Source organism: Aspergillus pseudotamarii, assembly GCF_009193445.1.
Source record: "Aspergillus pseudotamarii strain CBS 117625 unplaced genomic scaffold BDV38scaffold_2, whole genome shotgun sequence".
NCBI lineage: Eukaryota > Fungi > Ascomycota > Eurotiomycetes > Eurotiales > Aspergillaceae > Aspergillus > Aspergillus pseudotamarii.
This window is the reverse complement of record NW_022475016.1, coordinates 846,062-864,096: the sequence shown is the minus strand read 5'-3', so window position 1 is coordinate 864,096 and position 18,035 is coordinate 846,062. Positions and strand designations below refer to the sequence as shown.

The window sequence follows — 18,035 nt, the reverse complement described above, 5'->3', positions numbered from 1 at the left end:
CAACAGTATTGTGAGAATATTGTTTGGTTTGTTTCGTTTTCCAGCCAATTTAAAATGGCTGCAGAGATACCTGTGTTGAGTTTTCTTTTCTACCTTTGACCTGCTCATTTGCATTTTACCTATTCAGCCTACTTTGAGCTGATATCCCGAATTGTCTGTGTTGCGTCCAATTACATCCATAATTTCATGAGATGTTTAGATACATACAGCTGTGAGATGACGGGAATCTTTCTAACTTCTACCTTCATTCTTGATCCTGGATATTCGTAAATCCGATTTAGCAGTCCTTGTGTAGAGTTTCGTCTAGAAAGACCATTTCTAATACCAGTGCACATTATTGCTGTTTCAGGTGCTAACAAAGTTCAATTCACTAAAATCGCGTCCAACTAGCCGAAGGATGATAATACCAAACTCCAATGATATAACCCTTAATCAAATGAACTCATCAATGCAAGGAGTTCAACCTATTTTAACCGTGCAAATAAACCAACAGAACCTACTACGAACCCAACCGACTCCAGCCCCAATACACAAGGCAAAATAGAAAACGCCAATAGACCCGCTCCAACTCCAAAACATCAAAGTTCACGATGCTTCCATAATTAAGCCCTCATAGCAGATTTCGGTGCAGGTCAAGACTATAAATGGCAGGTCCCTTCCTGGAAGAGGAGATAAAGAGCATTTAAGCCCGTTTGCGCAGAACCCTCCGTCCCGTTGTCGGAGCTTCACCTCCTGCGGGAACGGCTGCCTTCCTGGTAGCCGACGCGGCGTTACGTTTGGCAGTTGCAGAGCTTGCTTGGCTATTTGCGACGGCCTTCTTAGCTGTAGAGCTAGCGGTTGAGGCGGCTGTCACTTTCCTTGCGTTTGCACCTGTCCGCGTCGGCTTGGTGACGGTTGTGCCAGATGACGTGGAGGATGAGACACTACCTCTGCGTTCAAGCTGACGGGTAGCGGGCCGTGGCAAGGGCGACCGTGTCGTCGTCTTAGATGCCGTAGTGGCCCGACTTGCTGGTCTCTTGGATGCTTGCGAAGCAGGTCTGCTTGCTGTTGCTGCAGATGATGTGCCTTTCGTAGTACGAAGACGCGCGCTTTCCAGTGATCCGGCCAGGCTAGCTGGAGCGGCCTTGAGCGGACTAGAAGGCTTTAGTGATGACATTGGCCGCGAGAGGTAAGATGAATTCTGAGGTTTCTCGGGGGATGCGCGAAGCGGTGATTGTGGATATGTCCTAGAGTTTGATGATTTGGGAGAAAGAATTCTGAAGTCTGCCCCCCTGACTTCTTGAGAGACCACCCGCGAAGTGCCGGCAGCAGCGCCGGGCTTGGCGCGTCTCTTCGGGTTCTTGAGTACATCCAGTTGTTCTCCTGACGCAGGGGCATTTTCTTTATCGGAGTAGACACCATCGCGACTATAGTATCGGGTTAGTAAGGATTTCGTCCGGATAATCGCGATTTCAGCGTACCTCTGTTTCTTCGTCCTGCGAGGGCTCGGGCTTGCAGCAGAAGCCTTCCGCATTGCAGGATTAACCGAGATAGCTGCAAAATTTCGTGACCCTTTGATCGGGCTCATGAACTTCCTCGGGGAGGTATTCTCTTGCTGCGCCCGGAGGGCAGCATTGTACTTTTCCAACAGCTCACCCATATTTACCTTCCTGAGGGCAATGGGGATCCGATTAATGCGTCTTTCCATCCGAGCCCGGAGATCATTTGCTTGAAGCGCATATTGTGCGCGAAGTTTACGAGCCCGCTCGGTGACTATGCTATGGTTAATGTCGACAATCAGGGAACAGTACGCATTGGGAACATACTCTCTAGCTGCAGGTTATCCATAAGTGCTTGTTTCTGGTTTCGGGTTACTCGGGCCCTCTTCTTAGGAGGACTGCCAGTCGGCGTTCTAGCTTCATCGACGGGGTACGCGTCGTCGCGAGACTTCCGTTTGGATGTAAGGGAAGCCATTATGGCGGAGTTGGTTCAGTTCTGAAAGTTTGAGGGTCTAGAAGAGGAAGTCGCTAGCTGTGGTGAATAAATTCAGTAATCTAAGTTGGGTGGAGTTGTCGGAGAGCGAAGAGGTGGCGGGCGTGTGTTGAGGTGGGAGTGGAAGGAAAGCACTGAAGTATGCGCTTGTTTTAATGGGGGATAAACAACCGCTGACTTAATTTGTGGTTAGTCCCGATGGGGGCGGGCAAGTGTGACATTCGTTCTCGAGCACAGCTCCAACTCTCCTCCCCCATCACCTCCATCATCATCTTCCCCCCCCCCCCATCTTCTACCGCCCCGCAGAACTCTTCGGGATCGAGGAGAGCTTTATTAATTCTATATTATTCTCTCTTTTCCATTTCCTTCTATTATAAATCTATCTAATTCCGATAGACCGCCGCCAAGATGTCGCTCGAAGCAACCATGATCATGTTCGTCATCTCCCGTTCAACGCTCTAGCGCCATACACCCCAACTAACTCATCTATAGCGTGGATAATAGCGAAAGCAGTAGAAATGGAGACTATACGTAAGGACCTTTCTCCGGTTAACCCGTTGTTTTAGTGCTAACAGCTCCTAGCTCGACAAGATGGCAAGCACAGATCGACGCCGTCAGCGTTATTCACACCGCCAAGATGCGCGTACATCCCCAGTCAGCCGTCGGACTTATGAGCATGGGTGGAAAGGGCCCTGAGGTTCTGTCGACATTCACCTCCGACTTTGGTGCTATCCTGGCCGGTCTGCACCGCACTAAGATCCACGGCACTGCCCACCTTAGCTCCAGTATACAAGTGGCCGGTGTATGTCTTGACCCTATGGTTTCTTACTCCGGCATTTCTGGCGATAAGGCTACTAACCATACGCTTTGCTACAGCTCGCTTTGAAACATCGTTCCGAGAAGTCCCAACGCCAACGCATCATCGTGTTCTCGTGCTCTCCGATCGAAGAAGATGAGAAGTCATTGGTTAAGCTGGCTAAGAAGATGAAGAAGAACAATGTATCTATCGATGTTATTGCCTTCGGAGACCTCGAATCCGATCAAACTAAGAAGCTGGAGGCGTTCGTCGAGAACGTCAAAGGCGGCGACGGCTCACACCTGGCCATCATCCCTCCTGGTCCGAATCTGTTGAGCGAGGAGCTTCAAATGACTCCCATTCTAGGCGGCGATGGTGCTGGAGCAGGCGACGCAGGTGCAGGTGGTGAAACCGGCGAATTTGGATTCGAAGATGCAGCTGAGAATGATCCCGAATTGGCGTTCGCCCTACGCTTATCCCTGGAAGAAGAGAAGAACCGGCAAGAGAAGGAAAAGCGGGAGCGGGAGGAGCAAGAACGCAAAGCCAACCTGGATAACATTCCTGAGGAAGGACAATCAGGTGAATCGAGCGGGAGCAAAGATAAGAAGGAGGACGGTGACAAGATGGACACCGCGTAGAGAAGGAAAGTCAAATAACTTTCTGAGGACGAATTTGATGCATACCCGGCGTTTTATCAATGTGCTTTCGTATTTTCCTGTATTCTAGAAAGCGATCCTAGTTGATACGCTTTTGGAAGGATGTGATTGAAGTCTATCGTATGTTTCATGACCAACAAAGGCAAAAAAAGAAAATATGTAATTACAACAAGGACAATTGTCATCAAATGCGTCATTAATGTCACCACAAATCGACCTTCCAGCAGTCTATTGCTCCCAACTCAATCAAGAGAAGAAATGAAGGGAACGATCAGGTCCTCCCCCTCAACCACCCCGCAAGATGTCGATCGAACGCCTCACATCTGACCGGCATCTCGAGTTGATAGAAAGGGTTCTTCATCACATAATCCGCATACAACTCGTACACCTTCTTCATAACAACATCGATATTCCCCATCATCGGATCCGTGAATAGAAGGAACTTCGTCCCCGTCAACGTCTGGAAACATGTCAATCGGAACTTATCCGTCTCAAGGCTTTCGAGACCCGTCGCTGGAATCCCCGGGTTGGGAAACGTGAACGCTGACGCCGGAGTAGGCGGAGTGGGTGTGCCAGGGGTTGAGGGTATATTGGAGGAAGTCGGGGTAGTTGCTGTCGTCGGGGCCGTAGAAAGGGGGAGCTTGGGGGTTATCGTGCGAGTAATGGCATGAACACTACCCACAACATATAGTCAGCGGTCCCGTTGTAACATGGTTGAGTGATCGGAGGATTATCTCCTTCGGCGGGATGAATTCGATCTAACACACATACCCGTGAAATGTACCAGCTAGGACGAGATAATCATTTGTGGAAAGCTTGCGCAGGCCGGGCTGGAATTCACGCTGATAGACTAGACCACCGGCTTTATTGATGATGATGAGTGAGAAGACGGCCCTGGATCAGTTGTGAGATTTCCCGTTCGTTTTGTGTTGATCGAGGGAGCTTAACGGACATAGTGAGTGGGGATTAAGTGGACAAGTATATCTTATTTCATCGATGGGTTGCTATTGTCTGTGCGACATCGCCTGAGCAAACCGGGCGCCTCGCGGAATTGGTGGTGGTGAAATTAGGTTTTTGAGGTGTTCATGGCATCATTATGGTTTATCTGATCACTCCGAAATGTATGGGCGGATAGGATGATGCGGTGGTGCTTCCTCTGTTCTGTTTTGACTGGGATATAAAGTTGATTTATAAAGCATTATTTGGGGCAAACTTTCAACAATTGCGGGGATAGCTCAGTTGGGAGAGCGTTAGACTGAAGTTTACTTCGATCAGAATAACCTAATAGGTTATCTAAAGGTCGCCGGTTCAATCCCGGCTCACCGCAATAATGTTTTTTTTGTTGTAAACATTCCTCATGCTTTTAACATGAGGCATTGAACAAGGGCTGATGCTACCTACTGCTGCTCCTTGGAGGATTTTTTGCTGGTCAATTAAGCTTCTCACCAAGTGTTCTGAGCTACACATGTATGATTAATGGTGCGGGCTGCGTGCCTATCACTTTCGTATACTCGTGGTAGGCTTTAATCCCTAGATTACCAGGTGGGGACTTCGATATGTTGCCAAGCCCATCTCGTCTCTACACATAAATACCCAGTGGCACTATCGCTCGTCAGGGCCTAGGCCTAAGAGGACAGTGTCGACCTACACAAGCGTGAGAAGGTAACTATGTGAGAGCTATGCTACATTGTATAATCCAAGGAGTTGCTGATTTCACGTTGCTCTACTGCGGATACTACCTCCATATCAGATGTGTATGGTATCTGTATAACCATAGCTGCTGATAGAAACATTGGACCTAGCTGCAATATCTCATCATCACCAAGGCATGCCTGTAAGCTTTATATCGCCTACGAAGAGGGTATTATATCCAAGATAGAACTTTCCAAATGTGTATTTACCTAGCAGAACCTACTTGTCACAGGCCATCGCTAGAGACCAATAAAGACAAACAACGAAACCAATCACTGAACACCAACAACACTGCTAACCTCGACAATGCTCTGGAAAACAATCAGTATCAATAACAGCCACACAAATATTCAGGTATAGATAGGGTAACTCACGGGACCACGATTCGAGGTAGTCTCAAATGACTCAGTCTCATAGTGATAAGACCCACCTTGCCTTCCACCAGATTTCACATACTCAAGGTAGGCAGGAGCACCGGGGAAATCTGTGTTATCAGCAATGACTTTGGAGCCCTTCCTGAACAAGCCTAGATCCTCGCAAAGCTGCAGATCCGGGAGATAGAACTGCTCCCAGTGGTCGAAAAAGGCTACATCCACGCCTCCCTTCTCTACCTTCCCCTCTTCGAACAGTCTTCTCAGTGAGTCTGCAGCTGGTCCTTCGAGAACATGCACGGTGCCCTCCAAGCCTGCTAGCCGAATGAGCTCCCGTGCAACACCAGCGTTGACCGGGCTCAGCTCAAATGTGTATACATTGACGTCAACTGCGTTATCTGCATTGTTGAGTTCACGCAAGATGACGCCCCAGGCGATGGCTGAGGCACCAACATATCCACCGAATTCAATAAAGGTCTTTGGGGTTGGTTGAATCTTTGCTATTTGCTGCCTCGAAGCTTCAATCTTGGCATTTTTGAAAGTCATCATGCGGCTTTCGTCCGCGAACTCATTGATGGCATTCACGAGATCCCAGGGCTTGCCGGCGTATCTATCCTCTGGCTTTGAGAAGATGTGCTCATGGAGAGCCCTGGCCTTGGCTTCAATGGTCTAGTATCTATGAGCGTCAAAAAAATTATGGGAATGTATGAAGCAATGAACTCACTTCTTCCTTGGACATTTTGGATTGCTTTTGGTGCCTGAATCGGAGTTGGTAAATATATTCTAATGCCCGTGAGGATATTAGGCAAATTGTCCTTGTTCTCTCAGGGAAAGCCATGTATTTATATCTCCAGACACTCATACTTCGGAGTTTACAAACTTACATTAACATACTCAGCCTCGGACGATATCACCTAAAGTATACTACGTCTTACGTATGCGAGCTATAGCAGTAATGACGAAATATCCAGATGAGTCCCGCAAGCTACGGGCGAAAACCTATAGATGAAGTCCATACCCTGTGCCTCACAGGACACATGGACCGAGAAACGCAATTGGTAGTTATAAACCAGAATTCCAGCATTGTATTGTCTTCCAATTCAGCCTCCGCAGCAGGATAGTGACAATAATTGTACCCAGAACACAATTCATAAACTAACCAGGCAATAAGGTACTATCATTTCTGACAATGTCATGTAGTCGGACATAGAGATCGCTCGAATGGTGCATCTGATGTCAAGTATCTCCGAGATCTACTTCAGCCTTCGGTTTTTAAGGGCTTAATTTCTACTATAGTACTAGCGTAATGTCGGCCTCAATAACCAGATCGGATTAATGGACCCTTTGCTAGAGCGTATCCCATTTCGTAGGGCCTTCAAATTGGGGATTTGTCTTCGGACAAGTTTTTGGGCATATGTTTCTTAAGATAGTCTTTAGTCATTTGCGGTGAGCCGTAAGCTGTCGGTTAAGTGATACGCGTGAATGATGCGACTAGGTGTGTCGAGTGGTATGATGTTGCATGGTTAGACTACGAAACAGCTTGGGAGATCAAGTGGATGTAGGGTATCACTATTCGAAATGATATGAAGAACTACTAGCCAATAATATCAAGAGCCTCATTCGTAGGTAGAAAAAGATGTAATGTTTTAACTATCGGCTAGAAGAGATCTTCGAAAGCAAAAGTTATGGGAAAAGTCGGGTGTGGATGTATAGATCGATGCAGAAAAAATTATTGCGGTGAGCCGGGATTGAACCGGCGACCTTTAGATAACCTAATAGGTTATTCTGATCGAAGTAAACTTCAGTCTAACGCTCTCCCAACTGAGCTATCCCCGCAATTGATGGAGGAAACAATTGAATTTTGACAATATAATGCAAAGTGTAATGTCTGCCCATCGACAGGTATAGACCATTAATTATCATATCTATGGCTACCAGATTTAGCATACGTAGCTTGTGGGGACGCCCTAGTAACTACTGACTGGCTTGGCTATCTATAGGCTAGATGCCATTGATTGAATTTGGCTACACTCATGGAAGGACCTATTTCACCGTCCTGGTAAAAGTCAAATATATATATGTCTCATCAGTACAAGTCTCAGCCTATTATCGGTATGCTACATCAAGTCAGCCCTGCAGGTAATTACTTCTACAGAATAATAGCATCCATCGAAGCCAACCCTCTACATATACAAAAGCCCCCAGCTTCCCCTCCTTGAATACATGCATGTGACCCAATAGAGATGAGCAGTTTCCTTTGACCTTCTCTGCCTGGGGCAAGGTATTCACCCAAAGTGTCGATTCTGAAAACCACACTGGGAACAATTTAATGGTTGGGTGAAACATCTCCAAACATCATCAAATGATGGTCTGGCGTCTCTGCTTATGTACTGTATATACAAATCCTTAATATCGGAAGACAACTGGTCGTTACTATACTAACTTCCCTAGGAGGCTCGAGAGTAGATCTATAATTTATTCTCGGGGCTTTATTCCCCCTGTGGCCGGCAGGAGCAACATATCTATTCTAATAGCGATGCCGTTATCATTGAGAAATCCTGCCCGGATGTGTTTATCAATGATAGATGTTAGTGTGGCCTTCCCGGCCCTAGATGTGCTAGGACAGAGAAGTGATCCAACCATTCCTGGGACCCATTCAAAGCTGGCAGCAGCCATTGTCTCGTCCCTCACTGTTACCTGCGAACAAGATTGTTGTGCTGAGTACGTAGCATAGTCCGATGGACCAGCCAATTGACGATCCCAGTCTTCAATTCCCCCCTCACACTAAGGCTTCGTCCTTGTCATGCTTTCTCCCACTGTGGATACGGCACCAAGAACCTCTAGAATTAGAAAACTCGAATATAGCTCGGCTTGAATTACCAAAATTGGCTATGTCTTTCCACTGCTTTCCCCCCCGCCGACATCACTCGCCTGTGAGTATATATGTTCTTCGGCAAATACTGCCGCTATAGCCACAGTAATCCTGCTATTCTTTATTCTAAAGCATATCCGCGTAGTAGCAAATGCCCTGGAAAATAATATACGGGGAGCTGTCCATCAGTCCCTCTTCTTCCATCTCAGCACAAAGAACGCTGCCACTAAGGTCTTCATTCGGTTTATCCCTGACAACAGCACGGATCCTCGAGTAATCCTGCCCCTAAAAGTCTCCTCGAGGTAGAAACAAATTTCGGTTTTGTCAGTGTGAGAGAGTTCTGAAAAAAGGAGCTCCACGGTTTCACGCAAGAACCTCCAAGGGTATATCTGAAATAGGTTATTTTATTGATGTTTGTGCTAAACGCATCCCGGAATAAATACAAGAGTTTTAGATGGTCCGGAGCCAAGAATGTCTTGACAAGAGAGTAACTGGATTTTAGGAATGTTGACTCTCTATGTATTAGCTACTTGTAGTATAGAACTTTTGTCTAATTTATCTTCCCTTCATGCGTTTATTCAAGGCCAATGTAGACTTTTCTTATACAACTTCCTCTGCGTAAGTGTATTAAAAAAATGGTTGCAAAAAAGATTGCGGTGAGCCGGGATTGAACCGGCGACCTTTAGATAACCTATTAGGTTATTCTGATCGAAGTAAACTTCAGTCTAACGCTCTCCCAACTGAGCTATCCCCGCAATTGATGAATTTTGGCTAAGAAAAGTGTTATACAAACCCTATCATAATAGCAAATAAAAACCTCTTAGCATGTGATAAACTATCGCGGATTGATTACCATGCTTCCGAGGCTTTGGAAGACTCCGGTTATTCTTTGAGCGAAAAGAGCTTCAAGAAGAAATAAATGTAGTACATACCTTCTTCAACAGCCAATCTGTTTCAAGTACATACCCAGTGATATACCACAACCATGACGACCCTTTTTACCGTTCCAATTTCGTCCACCGGCGGAAGCTTCGTCTGCTCCAACCCCACAGCCTCGGAGAAGGAGAAGAATATTTACCTACTCACCTTTACATCTCCGAAGGACAACAGACTTACCCCGACATTCATAGATGCCTTTATACTTGCATTGGACATTATCGAGCACAGATACCCCAAAGGCGTGGTGATTACCACCAGTGGCATTCCAAAGTTCTATAGTAATGGACTAGATCTCGAGCTTGCCCTCAGCACAGAGGGCTTCTTGGATCAGTGGTTGTGGAAACTGTTCCGCCGATTCCTGACGTTAGTCATGGCTCTACGTGCACTCGTTGTCTCCCCCATGACTGAATGGTATGCTAATCGCAACAGATATCCTATGCCTACTATCTGCCTCTTGAACGGACATGCTTTTGCTGGCGGCCTCATGCTGGCCATGTATCACGACTATCGGATCCAGAACCCTTCCAAGGGTCTTCTCTGCATCAACGAGTTGGAATTTGGAGTCCCGCTCCAATCGCCCATGATGAGCATATTCCGAGAGAAGTTGACACCCTCTTCTTTCCGGGACCTCATCCTCGAAGCAAAGCGGTTCGGAGGTCCCGAGTCTGTCAAGGCCGGTCTTGTAGATGGTGTGGGCGGGCTAGAAGAGGTTTTGACGCTTATCCGGGAGCGTGGACTACAGAAAAAAGCGGCCACTGGTATTTATGGGACCATGAAAGAGGAAATGTACCGTCATTCGCTGGATATCTTGGATGGACATGCTGCCAATCTGGCTTGGAGGGAACAGTTGGAGGATAAGAAGGACCGGGCGCAAAGGGATAGTTTGAAAGCTGTTGAGGCGTTTGAGAAGCTGAGAAGTGCGAAACTTTGAATCTTCTTTACTGAGATTCATTCTATTCGGATAGAGTGTGATGCCAGGATATAGCCCTATTTGTATTTAAGTTCACGGCTCCATGATTGTTAGAGTTTAGTTGTATATAGCTCCTCTATTCGAATATTGACACATATGATGCTACTATTCACGGAAAAGTCCTCTCCCTGTCTTGGTAAGAATACTTTGCATTATGTGTTAAATGCCTTCATGTAGGAATATCCACAGAATATTAGCCTTCTGAATAACATCACATTCTCCCTCTCTTGTTTTCATTCCCAGAACCTGCATAAGTATTGGTGGATGACCACGTGAGGCTGTGGCAGTTGGATGAAAAGCACAGCCTCTTTGCCACGGCATATTTAGGATTGAGCCACGCCAACACATATTTATAGTACTATTATTGATGGTGATTTGGCAATTGGTGTCAGTGACCTAATAGTGCCTAATGGAAATCTCTCTTGCTAATAAAGGGTGGTTCCCAGCTTTTCTGACCGCACATAAGTAACGATACTCCCCAATAAAGAATTTTATTGACGGGACTCTTAGGTTTCTCTATTTATATTCGCAGTTCTTTGTGCTGCCATTGGTGTCTAATAAAAATAGCTGCCTAGACGTTTCTTTCCCAATAACTATTGAAAGACCACAATCACGTGACGGTTTCCCCGACAGAACCGAAACAACCGTAATTCCAAAGGCGGGCGGCAATTCATCACACCCTGTCAGCTTCACGCCAGTAACGTTTTCCACCCTCTCCTTACGCCCATCATCCACCCAACCTCCAGGAATCCGAGCTGTTCATCTGAGGCTCTCATCGCACGCCCGTTCGCATATACTTACGGTTTTTATCTTCCCTCGTCTCTCGCAACCCCGTGAAAGGAGAATCCAGCAGACTCCGCCTTTCTCCCGCTAGGCATCTGGTGATCCACCAGGTTCCCCGACCTCAGTTCTGAACGCTTCGCATTCACCGCATCAAATAACCATGTCTGAACAACCTTACGATCCCTATATTCCTTCTGGCTCTACTGCCAACGCCCCGGCTGGGGCCAGTGCCGCGCAGAATGGCGATCCCAGGACAAGGGAAATCGACAAGGTATGTTGATTAGCTGTCCCTGCCATATCCGTCGCGCAATCCTTCTCTCTAGTGGTATGAGATGTTGGTGGCTGTCTATGCCTAAGTCTCTTTCCCGGGACTTGCATTTGAAATTATTGCATCCAGCATTCACCCATGATATTCGGTGTTGCGTTTATTTCACCGGAATGGAACATTATAGAAACTCATGCTAACTTTAATTTCCCGCTGTAACAGAAAATCCAGGAGACTGTGGATACGATGCGGTCAAATATTTTCAAGGTTTCCGAGCGTGGTGAACGTCTAGACTCCCTACAAGATAAGACCGATAACCTGGCCGTATCGGCTCAGGGTTTCCGCCGGGGTGCGAACCGTGTGCGGAAGCAAATGTGGTGGAAAGACATGAAGATGCGCGTATGCTTGGTGATTTGTGTCATCCTCTTGCTTGTGGTTATTATTGTGCCTGCCGGTAAGGCCTACCTTTCATCCTCACGCGGTGTATTTGCTGCACGGAAAATACGACTGAATGCGCTAACATCTGTATGTTTAGTTGTCACTGCCAAGCATTAATGAACGCAGTGACGGTCACGTTTGTCTTGGGAATGGATGTTTTTTTCAGCTGGTTTATCTGTATTTGAGACGGTGAAGCTTCGATTTCAGCCACTAATACCTCCTGTTTTTCTCGGGCGTCCGCCATGTTCTCACGACTAAACTCTTGTCTCTATACGCCATTGACGCTATGAGCCGATTGAATATCGGACGAGGCCACGCCCTATGATACGTCGACGGTGAAGATGTAAATGATACTGCTGTTTTCTCGTGCTCAAGTATGCGAGCGCGATTTTTGCCTTTTTTTTTTTTTTTCCTTTTGTTTTTTCTTATGTGAACCTTTCCTTTGTGTCGTTCCCTAGCCTTTAATGAATAACCCTCTGTGTATTTCGTCTCATACCCATGGATTCATTACGTCGTAACAGCCCATGTGTCTCAGTTATTGCAGCACAAGTCATGAAGTAAAGACAAATATATTTGCCATAGGTTGCTAGTGGTGTTTAGGGTATATACATCCGTGGGTGCAAGGTTTATTACTACTAGTTCGATGCTGGGTCTTCGGAGCAAAACTTGCAGGGTCATTGACCTATTGACTTGGGAGGAGTGGATCGGGCTGCTTAGGCTGTTTTGATATATTAGGTAAACGATCAGATAACGAAGGACCCAGTGCACTACGGAATGACACCTGATGATGGTATCTGAATAGAGCTCCATTCTGGGAGGAAGGAGCGACTTTTATTCGCTGTGGGACATGAAGAACCGAGCTGTAAAACACCGAGGCGAGATCTGATAATCCTAATAAAATCGACTGGTGCTAACTAATTGAGGAGAGATCCACGGGATCCTGCAATATCATCATTTTTCATTACGTGGGATGGAGACCGTTGGGGCCCAAAAAAAAGAGTGAGATAGAATCTTTCTCTGATTCATTGCCATTTTCGTTTCTCTGAGTCACGCCGCTCACATAATAATCATCGGCTCCGAAAGTCGCAAGCCAATTCAGGTACCGGGAGTGCTAGTATTGACTTGCCGATCGATCAATTTTCTCTTTCCTCCCCTGCTTACGCTCCCTCTCCTCTCAACGGCTTCTGCTCATTGATTACTATCGTTTCTTTTAGTGGTCATTGCAAACCCCTCAGGTTCAGTACTGGTGTTTCCCCGTCCATTTTTTAGGGAAAGGAAAATCTCGCGATTTGAGGGAAATACCAGGTTGTGACGAAGGCTTAAATAAAATACGCTAGTGAGTGACCGCCCCCGAAAATGTAAGGACCCAAAGAAGCAAAAAAGCCACTCCGAGCGCGGATGGCCGACGATAATCCCATACATTCATTTCTTGGAACTTGGGGTGCGGCAAATTCCTGAGAGCCCGCAGTACCTCCACTTTTTACTTTCTTTTTCCCTCACTACTTATTACTCATAACGCCAGCCTTGTCTTTTGTCCTCTTGAAACACTGACCTTCTCGCTCCCCTTTCCCTCCCAGACTCCCCAGACATAGGCCTTGAAGCTGCCGCATGCTGGTTGGCAAGATGTTCTCCCTTCGCACCGCCGTGCGGAGAGCTTCAACCAGCAAGCCCCTCCGAGCCTTCTCCGCACCGCACGCCATTTCGTCCGCGAGACTAGGCGCTCGTAACTCCCTGAAGGCTTCCGCCGTCCCGTTGCTGCAGGGTCGTCACTATTCCCGCGCCGCTGACCCCCAGCTTTCGTCGACCCGCTCCACAGTCGTCCAGCTGCTGAGCAATATCGGCTCGAAGCGTGAGGTTCAGCAGTACCTCTCTCACTTTACGTCGGTTTCCTCCCAGCAGTTCGCTGTCATCAAGGTCGGCGGTGCCATTATCACCGAACACCTCCAGACGCTTTCCTCCGCTCTCGCTTTCCTGAACCATGTCGGACTCTATCCGATTGTCGTCCACGGTGCAGGGCCTCAGCTCAATCGCATGTTGGAAGACGCCGGTGTGGAGCCACAGTTCGAGGATGGAATCCGCGTGACTGATGGCAAGACCCTGGCTCTTGCTAGGAAGCTCTTCTTGGAGGAGAATCTGAAGCTGACCGAAGAATTGGAACGTATGGGAGTGAGAGCCCGCCCTCTCACTGCAGGTGTCTTCTCGGCCGACTACCTCGACAAGGAGAAATATAATCTGGTCGGTAAGATCAATGGTGTCAACAAGAAGCCAATCGAGTCTGCTATCGAATCTGGCTGTCTCCCTATCCTGACCTCCATGGCCGAGACCCCTGATGGCCAGGTTCTGAATGTCAACGCCGATGTGGCTGCCGGTGAGTTGGCGCGTGCACTCCAGCCGCTCAAGATTGTCTACCTTGCTGAGAAGGGTGGGCTCTTCAACGGTGACACGGGCGAGAAGATTTCGGTGATCAATCTCGATGAGGAGTACGACCACTTGATGACCCAGTGGTGGGTGCGTCACGGCACCCGTCTGAAGATTAAGGAGATGAAGGAGCTTCTCAGTGATCTTCCTCGCACCTCGAGTGTTGCCATCATCCACCCGGCCGATCTGCAGAAGGAGCTTTTCACGGACTCTGGTGCGGGTACCTTGATCCGCAGGGGCAACAAGGTGCACACCAAGACCTCTATCTCGGAGTTTGAGGACCTGGACAAGCTCAAGGATGTTTTGATCCGCGACCGGGAAGGTTTGGATGCCCGTGCTACCGTGGAGCGCTACGTTGAAGGATTGAAGGAGCGTGATTTCAAGGTGTACTTCGATGAGCCCATGGAGGCCTTGGCCGTTGTCTTGCCTCCCCAGCAGGATGCTTCTTCTCCCTTGGCTCACTTGGCCACTTTCACCATTACCAAATCGGGATGGTTGACTAACGTGGCTGACAATGTTTTTGCCTCAATCAAGAAGGACTTCCCCAAGCTTGTGTGGACTGTTAAGGAGGACGACGAGAACCTGACCTGGTTCTTCGACAAGGCCGATGGCAGCCTGAGCCGCGAGGGAGAGGTTCTCTTCTGGTACGGCATCGAAAGCGGCGAAGAGGTCAAGCAGTTGGTCCAGGAGTTCAACCAACATGGCCGCCAGATGTTCGGTGATATCAACCTCGAGTCGAGGTTGCACCGCGCTGCCGAGGCCGCCACTAACATTGGCAAGGGCTTTGGGGCCAGTGGTGCTTCCGCTGAGCAGAAGCGTGCGTTCTCCACCACCACCAATGCTCTGCGGTCTTCTCGGTTTGGACGGCCTTCGGTTTTCAGCAGGAACTCGGCTCGGGCTTACTCCACGACTAACCCCAACCCACCCCTTGGCGAGAAGAACATGTCTAACACCCAGCCGTCCAAGGTTGCTCTCATTGGAGCTCGTGGCTACACTGGTCAGGCCCTGATTAATCTGCTCAATGCCCACCCCCACATGGATCTGCGTCACGTTTCTTCTCGCGAGCTGGCTGGCAAGAAGTTGCAAGGTTATGATAAGAGGGAGATCATCTACGAGAACCTTAGCCCCGAGGATGTCAAGCGCATGTCTGCGAATGGCGATGTTGACTGCTGGGTTATGGCTCTGCCTAACGGTGTCTGCAAGCCTTTTGTCGACGCTGTCGACCAAGGCTCAGACAAGGGTAATGTTATCGTTGATCTGAGTGCCGACTATCGGTTCGATAGCAACTGGACCTACGGTCTGCCTGAGTTGGTCTCCCGCTCCAAAATCGCCCAGGCGTCCAGAATTGCCAACCCTGGTTGCTACGCGACAGCGGCCCAGGTTGCTATTGCTCCCCTCGTCCCTCACCTCGGTGGACAACCTACCGTTTTCGGTGTTTCCGGATACTCGGGCGCTGGTACCAAGCCAAGCCCTAAGAACGATGTGGAGAACCTTACCAACAACATCATCCCTTACAGCTTGACTGATCACATTCATGAGAAGGAGATCAGCTCCCAGCTTGGCACCAGCATTGCATTCATCCCTCATGTCGCTGTTTGGTTCCAGGGTATTCATGTATGTTCACTTATCACCCTTCCTATTCCTCTGTTGTCTTCGACTGTTATTCAGTAGCAGAACTAACTCCCTCTAGCAAAGCATCAGCATCCCTCTCAAGGAGGAAATGTCCTCCCGTGATATTCGCAACATCTACCAGGAACGTTATGCTGGCGAGAAACTTGTCAAGATCATCGGCGAGCCCCCGGTGGTGAAGAACATCGCTGGTCGCCATGGTGTTGAAGTTGGTGGATTCGCTGTTCACTCTAGTGGCAAGCGCGCAGTGGTGTGTGCTACCATTGACAACCTGCTGAAGGGCGCAGCCACCCAGTGCCTCCGTAAGTTTTGTTATTTGTCTGCCATCATTAATTTGTACCGTGCTAACTATTGGCAGAAAACATGAACCTCGCCCTCGGGTATGGCGAGTACCAGGGTATTCCTCTGGAGTAAGCAACCTTAAGTATGCTCATCCCTATAGCCTCAATATAGCGGAAGTGCAGGTATATGAACTATTTCGTGGACGGGGATTTTCGTTTCTTGAATTGAACAATGGTGTCATCTTTCTCGCGTGTCTCATACCCCGGGTGTCTCTCATCGGTTGCTATGGGTCGGTGATACTCCGCAAAGGGTCTCTTGCCTCAATTTCCATAGTCAACTTAATCATGTTTTCTTGAATATTTGGTTTCCCACTCATAGATGTCTCCGTTTCCCTTGTTCTCTCGCTTGCATGGAGGAGGAATACTGTATCGTGCCTGCAAAGGAGATCGGCGCTTATGGAAAGCAAAGAATAGAGGGAGGATCAAAAGCAATTCGTCCCATAATCCTTCGGTGTATTGGCTCATGTATCTGTATCTCTGGTCGCTTTTTTTCTTTCTCTTCGGAGCTTCTGATACGGATATAATGGTGTGGTCTGTAAATCGTTTTCGAGGATGCTGGTATGTATAGTACTGATCTTTCATTCTTATTTAAAGTGTTGAGTTGTATAGTTTAGCTTCGTAATTGTTATACTTTCTATCAAGCTCTGTCTAGTATCTAGTAGTCATGAACACTTTGGTGGTCATGTGGTCTGGGGAAGTAGGCAGCCTCAGGATCCATTACGGGCGATGTCATTCTCAGGACCTGTATAGTTCCCTAAGTTCATGCTTGAAATGTATCATCCTCTCTCCACTACCTTACCAATTATTCCTGACCACATTGAAAACTAATAACCTCAACGTTTACAATCTAACATATCCTCTCATACTGCGAGTGTCATTACAAATATTGATGTAAGACAACGACATCTTGGCTTGGTGAGTGATGGATCTGAAATCCAATCGGACTCAAGTAGTCGAGAGCATTGTTATCTTATAGTACAGGCTGGGTATCATCGGACATTATTATGCTGAAGAAGCATCGGATATAAAGCACACTCTCCGAATATCACATCTCTCCACGACTCGGATAGCACATATCGGTCTCGTTCGGCACGTTGTCCTGCCATAAACGCGTGATATTGCGATGGCCCAAGTGGAGTCTGAGAAGAAGCTTTAGACTAGGCACTTATGTTACGACTTGTTTTACAGGATAGTGGGAATTCAAAATGTTTTACAGTCATGAAAGTAAGTAGCGTCTTTTGGTGATTCACCCCGCTGGGTAGCTTGCATTTACCACATAGCCCTGAGGTCTTCAGTGTCTATTGGCAGAAGTATCGAGGTCTTACTGACATGTCACTTTGTCCTAGTGCTCACGTCACCCGACCATGGGGTCGCCACGATATGGTATACAAACTTCCCTGCCAAAAGCTGCTCATACTATCATACATTAGCTATACGCATAGCGTATTGATTAAACAAGGTTCATATTGTTGTTGGCTGACACCGATTTGCTTACAGGCTGGTCGCAACCTTGGGGTCAAAGTCGATTAGCAAAAAGCTCAATAGAAAAGCTATACTGGACGTCGACGTTCCGAGAGCTTGTCATGTTATTATGGACCCGGAGGCGCCAATGGCGCTGAGACTCCAGGGCAATTTGCTGTACGGTTCCTAGCCAACATCTAGAAATTGGATTAGTAACTAACAGTTCTTATAGCTATGGAGTTTCACGGGTGTACAGCCAACAGTGTGGTTATGCTCTTACGGATGTCCAAGCAATGCACGATAAAATGCGAACACTTTTTAAAGTCCTCCCCGGGGGTGGGCTAGATCCAACTGCTGGAAAGGCTAGGTACGTTATCTAGGGAAATGGTGTGCAGAAATTATCTCGAAACATACGCTAATGTGATGATATCTT

At 47.7% G+C, this 18,035-nt stretch overlaps 6 protein-coding genes and 3 non-coding genes across 9 annotated transcripts; 5 read left to right on the top strand and 4 right to left on the bottom strand.

Annotated features, from left to right (window-relative positions):
- Positions 1-682: 682 nt before the first annotated feature.
- On the bottom strand, positions 683-1,953 carry BDV38DRAFT_277426 (uncharacterized protein; the record flags this gene model as incomplete). The annotated part of the gene is made up of 3 exons (XM_032058485.1): positions 683-1,406; positions 1,461-1,752; positions 1,806-1,953. 3 exons carry the CDS (start codon positions 1,951-1,953, stop codon positions 683-685), a joined length of 1,164 nt encoding a protein of 387 aa, XP_031919467.1.
- Positions 1,954-2,379: 426 nt separating this feature from the next.
- Positions 2,380-3,405, top strand: BDV38DRAFT_277425 (proteasome regulatory particle base subunit RPN10; the record flags this gene model as incomplete). The annotated part of the gene is made up of 4 exons (XM_032058484.1): positions 2,380-2,405; positions 2,464-2,502; positions 2,554-2,773; positions 2,848-3,405. 4 exons carry the CDS (start codon positions 2,380-2,382, stop codon positions 3,403-3,405), a joined length of 843 nt encoding a protein of 280 aa, XP_031919466.1.
- A 289-nt stretch (positions 3,406-3,694) lies between these two features.
- On the bottom strand, positions 3,695-6,225 carry BDV38DRAFT_277424 (Sybindin-domain-containing protein; the record flags this gene model as incomplete). Its single annotated transcript, XM_032058483.1, has 5 exons — positions 3,695-4,097; positions 4,195-4,317; positions 5,392-5,426; positions 5,490-6,155; positions 6,211-6,225. The coding sequence occupies 5 exons, from the start codon at positions 6,223-6,225 to the stop codon at positions 3,695-3,697; spliced, it is 1,242 nt and encodes a 413-aa protein (XP_031919465.1).
- On the top strand, positions 4,648-4,750 carry BDV38DRAFT_t18. The gene has a single exon. It is a non-coding gene; the product is annotated as a tRNA-Phe (tRNA).
- Positions 6,226-7,219: 994 nt separating the features above from the next.
- On the bottom strand, positions 7,220-7,322 carry BDV38DRAFT_t12. The gene has a single exon. It is a non-coding gene; the product is annotated as a tRNA-Phe (tRNA).
- A 1,688-nt stretch (positions 7,323-9,010) lies between these two features.
- BDV38DRAFT_t11 lies at positions 9,011-9,113 on the bottom strand. Its single transcript has one exon. It is a non-coding gene; the product is annotated as a tRNA-Phe (tRNA).
- A 151-nt stretch (positions 9,114-9,264) lies between these two features.
- On the top strand, positions 9,265-10,738 carry BDV38DRAFT_233612 (enoyl-CoA hydratase/isomerase family protein). Its single transcript, XM_032053146.1, has 2 exons — positions 9,265-9,660; positions 9,727-10,738. The coding sequence occupies exons 1-2, from the start codon at positions 9,344-9,346 to the stop codon at positions 10,226-10,228; spliced, it is 819 nt and encodes a 272-aa protein (XP_031919464.1). The 5' UTR covers positions 9,265-9,343; the 3' UTR covers positions 10,229-10,738.
- A 472-nt stretch (positions 10,739-11,210) lies between these two features.
- Positions 11,211-11,870, top strand: BDV38DRAFT_277422 (SNAP receptor SNC2; the record flags this gene model as incomplete). Its single annotated transcript, XM_032058482.1, has 3 exons — positions 11,211-11,321; positions 11,538-11,769; positions 11,851-11,870. 3 exons carry the CDS (start codon positions 11,211-11,213, stop codon positions 11,868-11,870), a joined length of 363 nt encoding a protein of 120 aa, XP_031919463.1.
- A 1,398-nt stretch (positions 11,871-13,268) lies between these two features.
- argEF (bifunctional acetylglutamate kinase/N-acetyl-gamma-glutamyl-phosphate reductase) lies at positions 13,269-16,317 on the top strand. Its single transcript, XM_032063737.1, has 3 exons — positions 13,269-15,785; positions 15,862-16,102; positions 16,159-16,317. Exons 1-3 carry the CDS (start codon positions 13,362-13,364, stop codon positions 16,212-16,214), a joined length of 2,721 nt encoding a protein of 906 aa, XP_031919462.1. The 5' UTR covers positions 13,269-13,361; the 3' UTR covers positions 16,215-16,317.
- Positions 16,318-18,035: the final 1,718 nt, after the last annotated feature.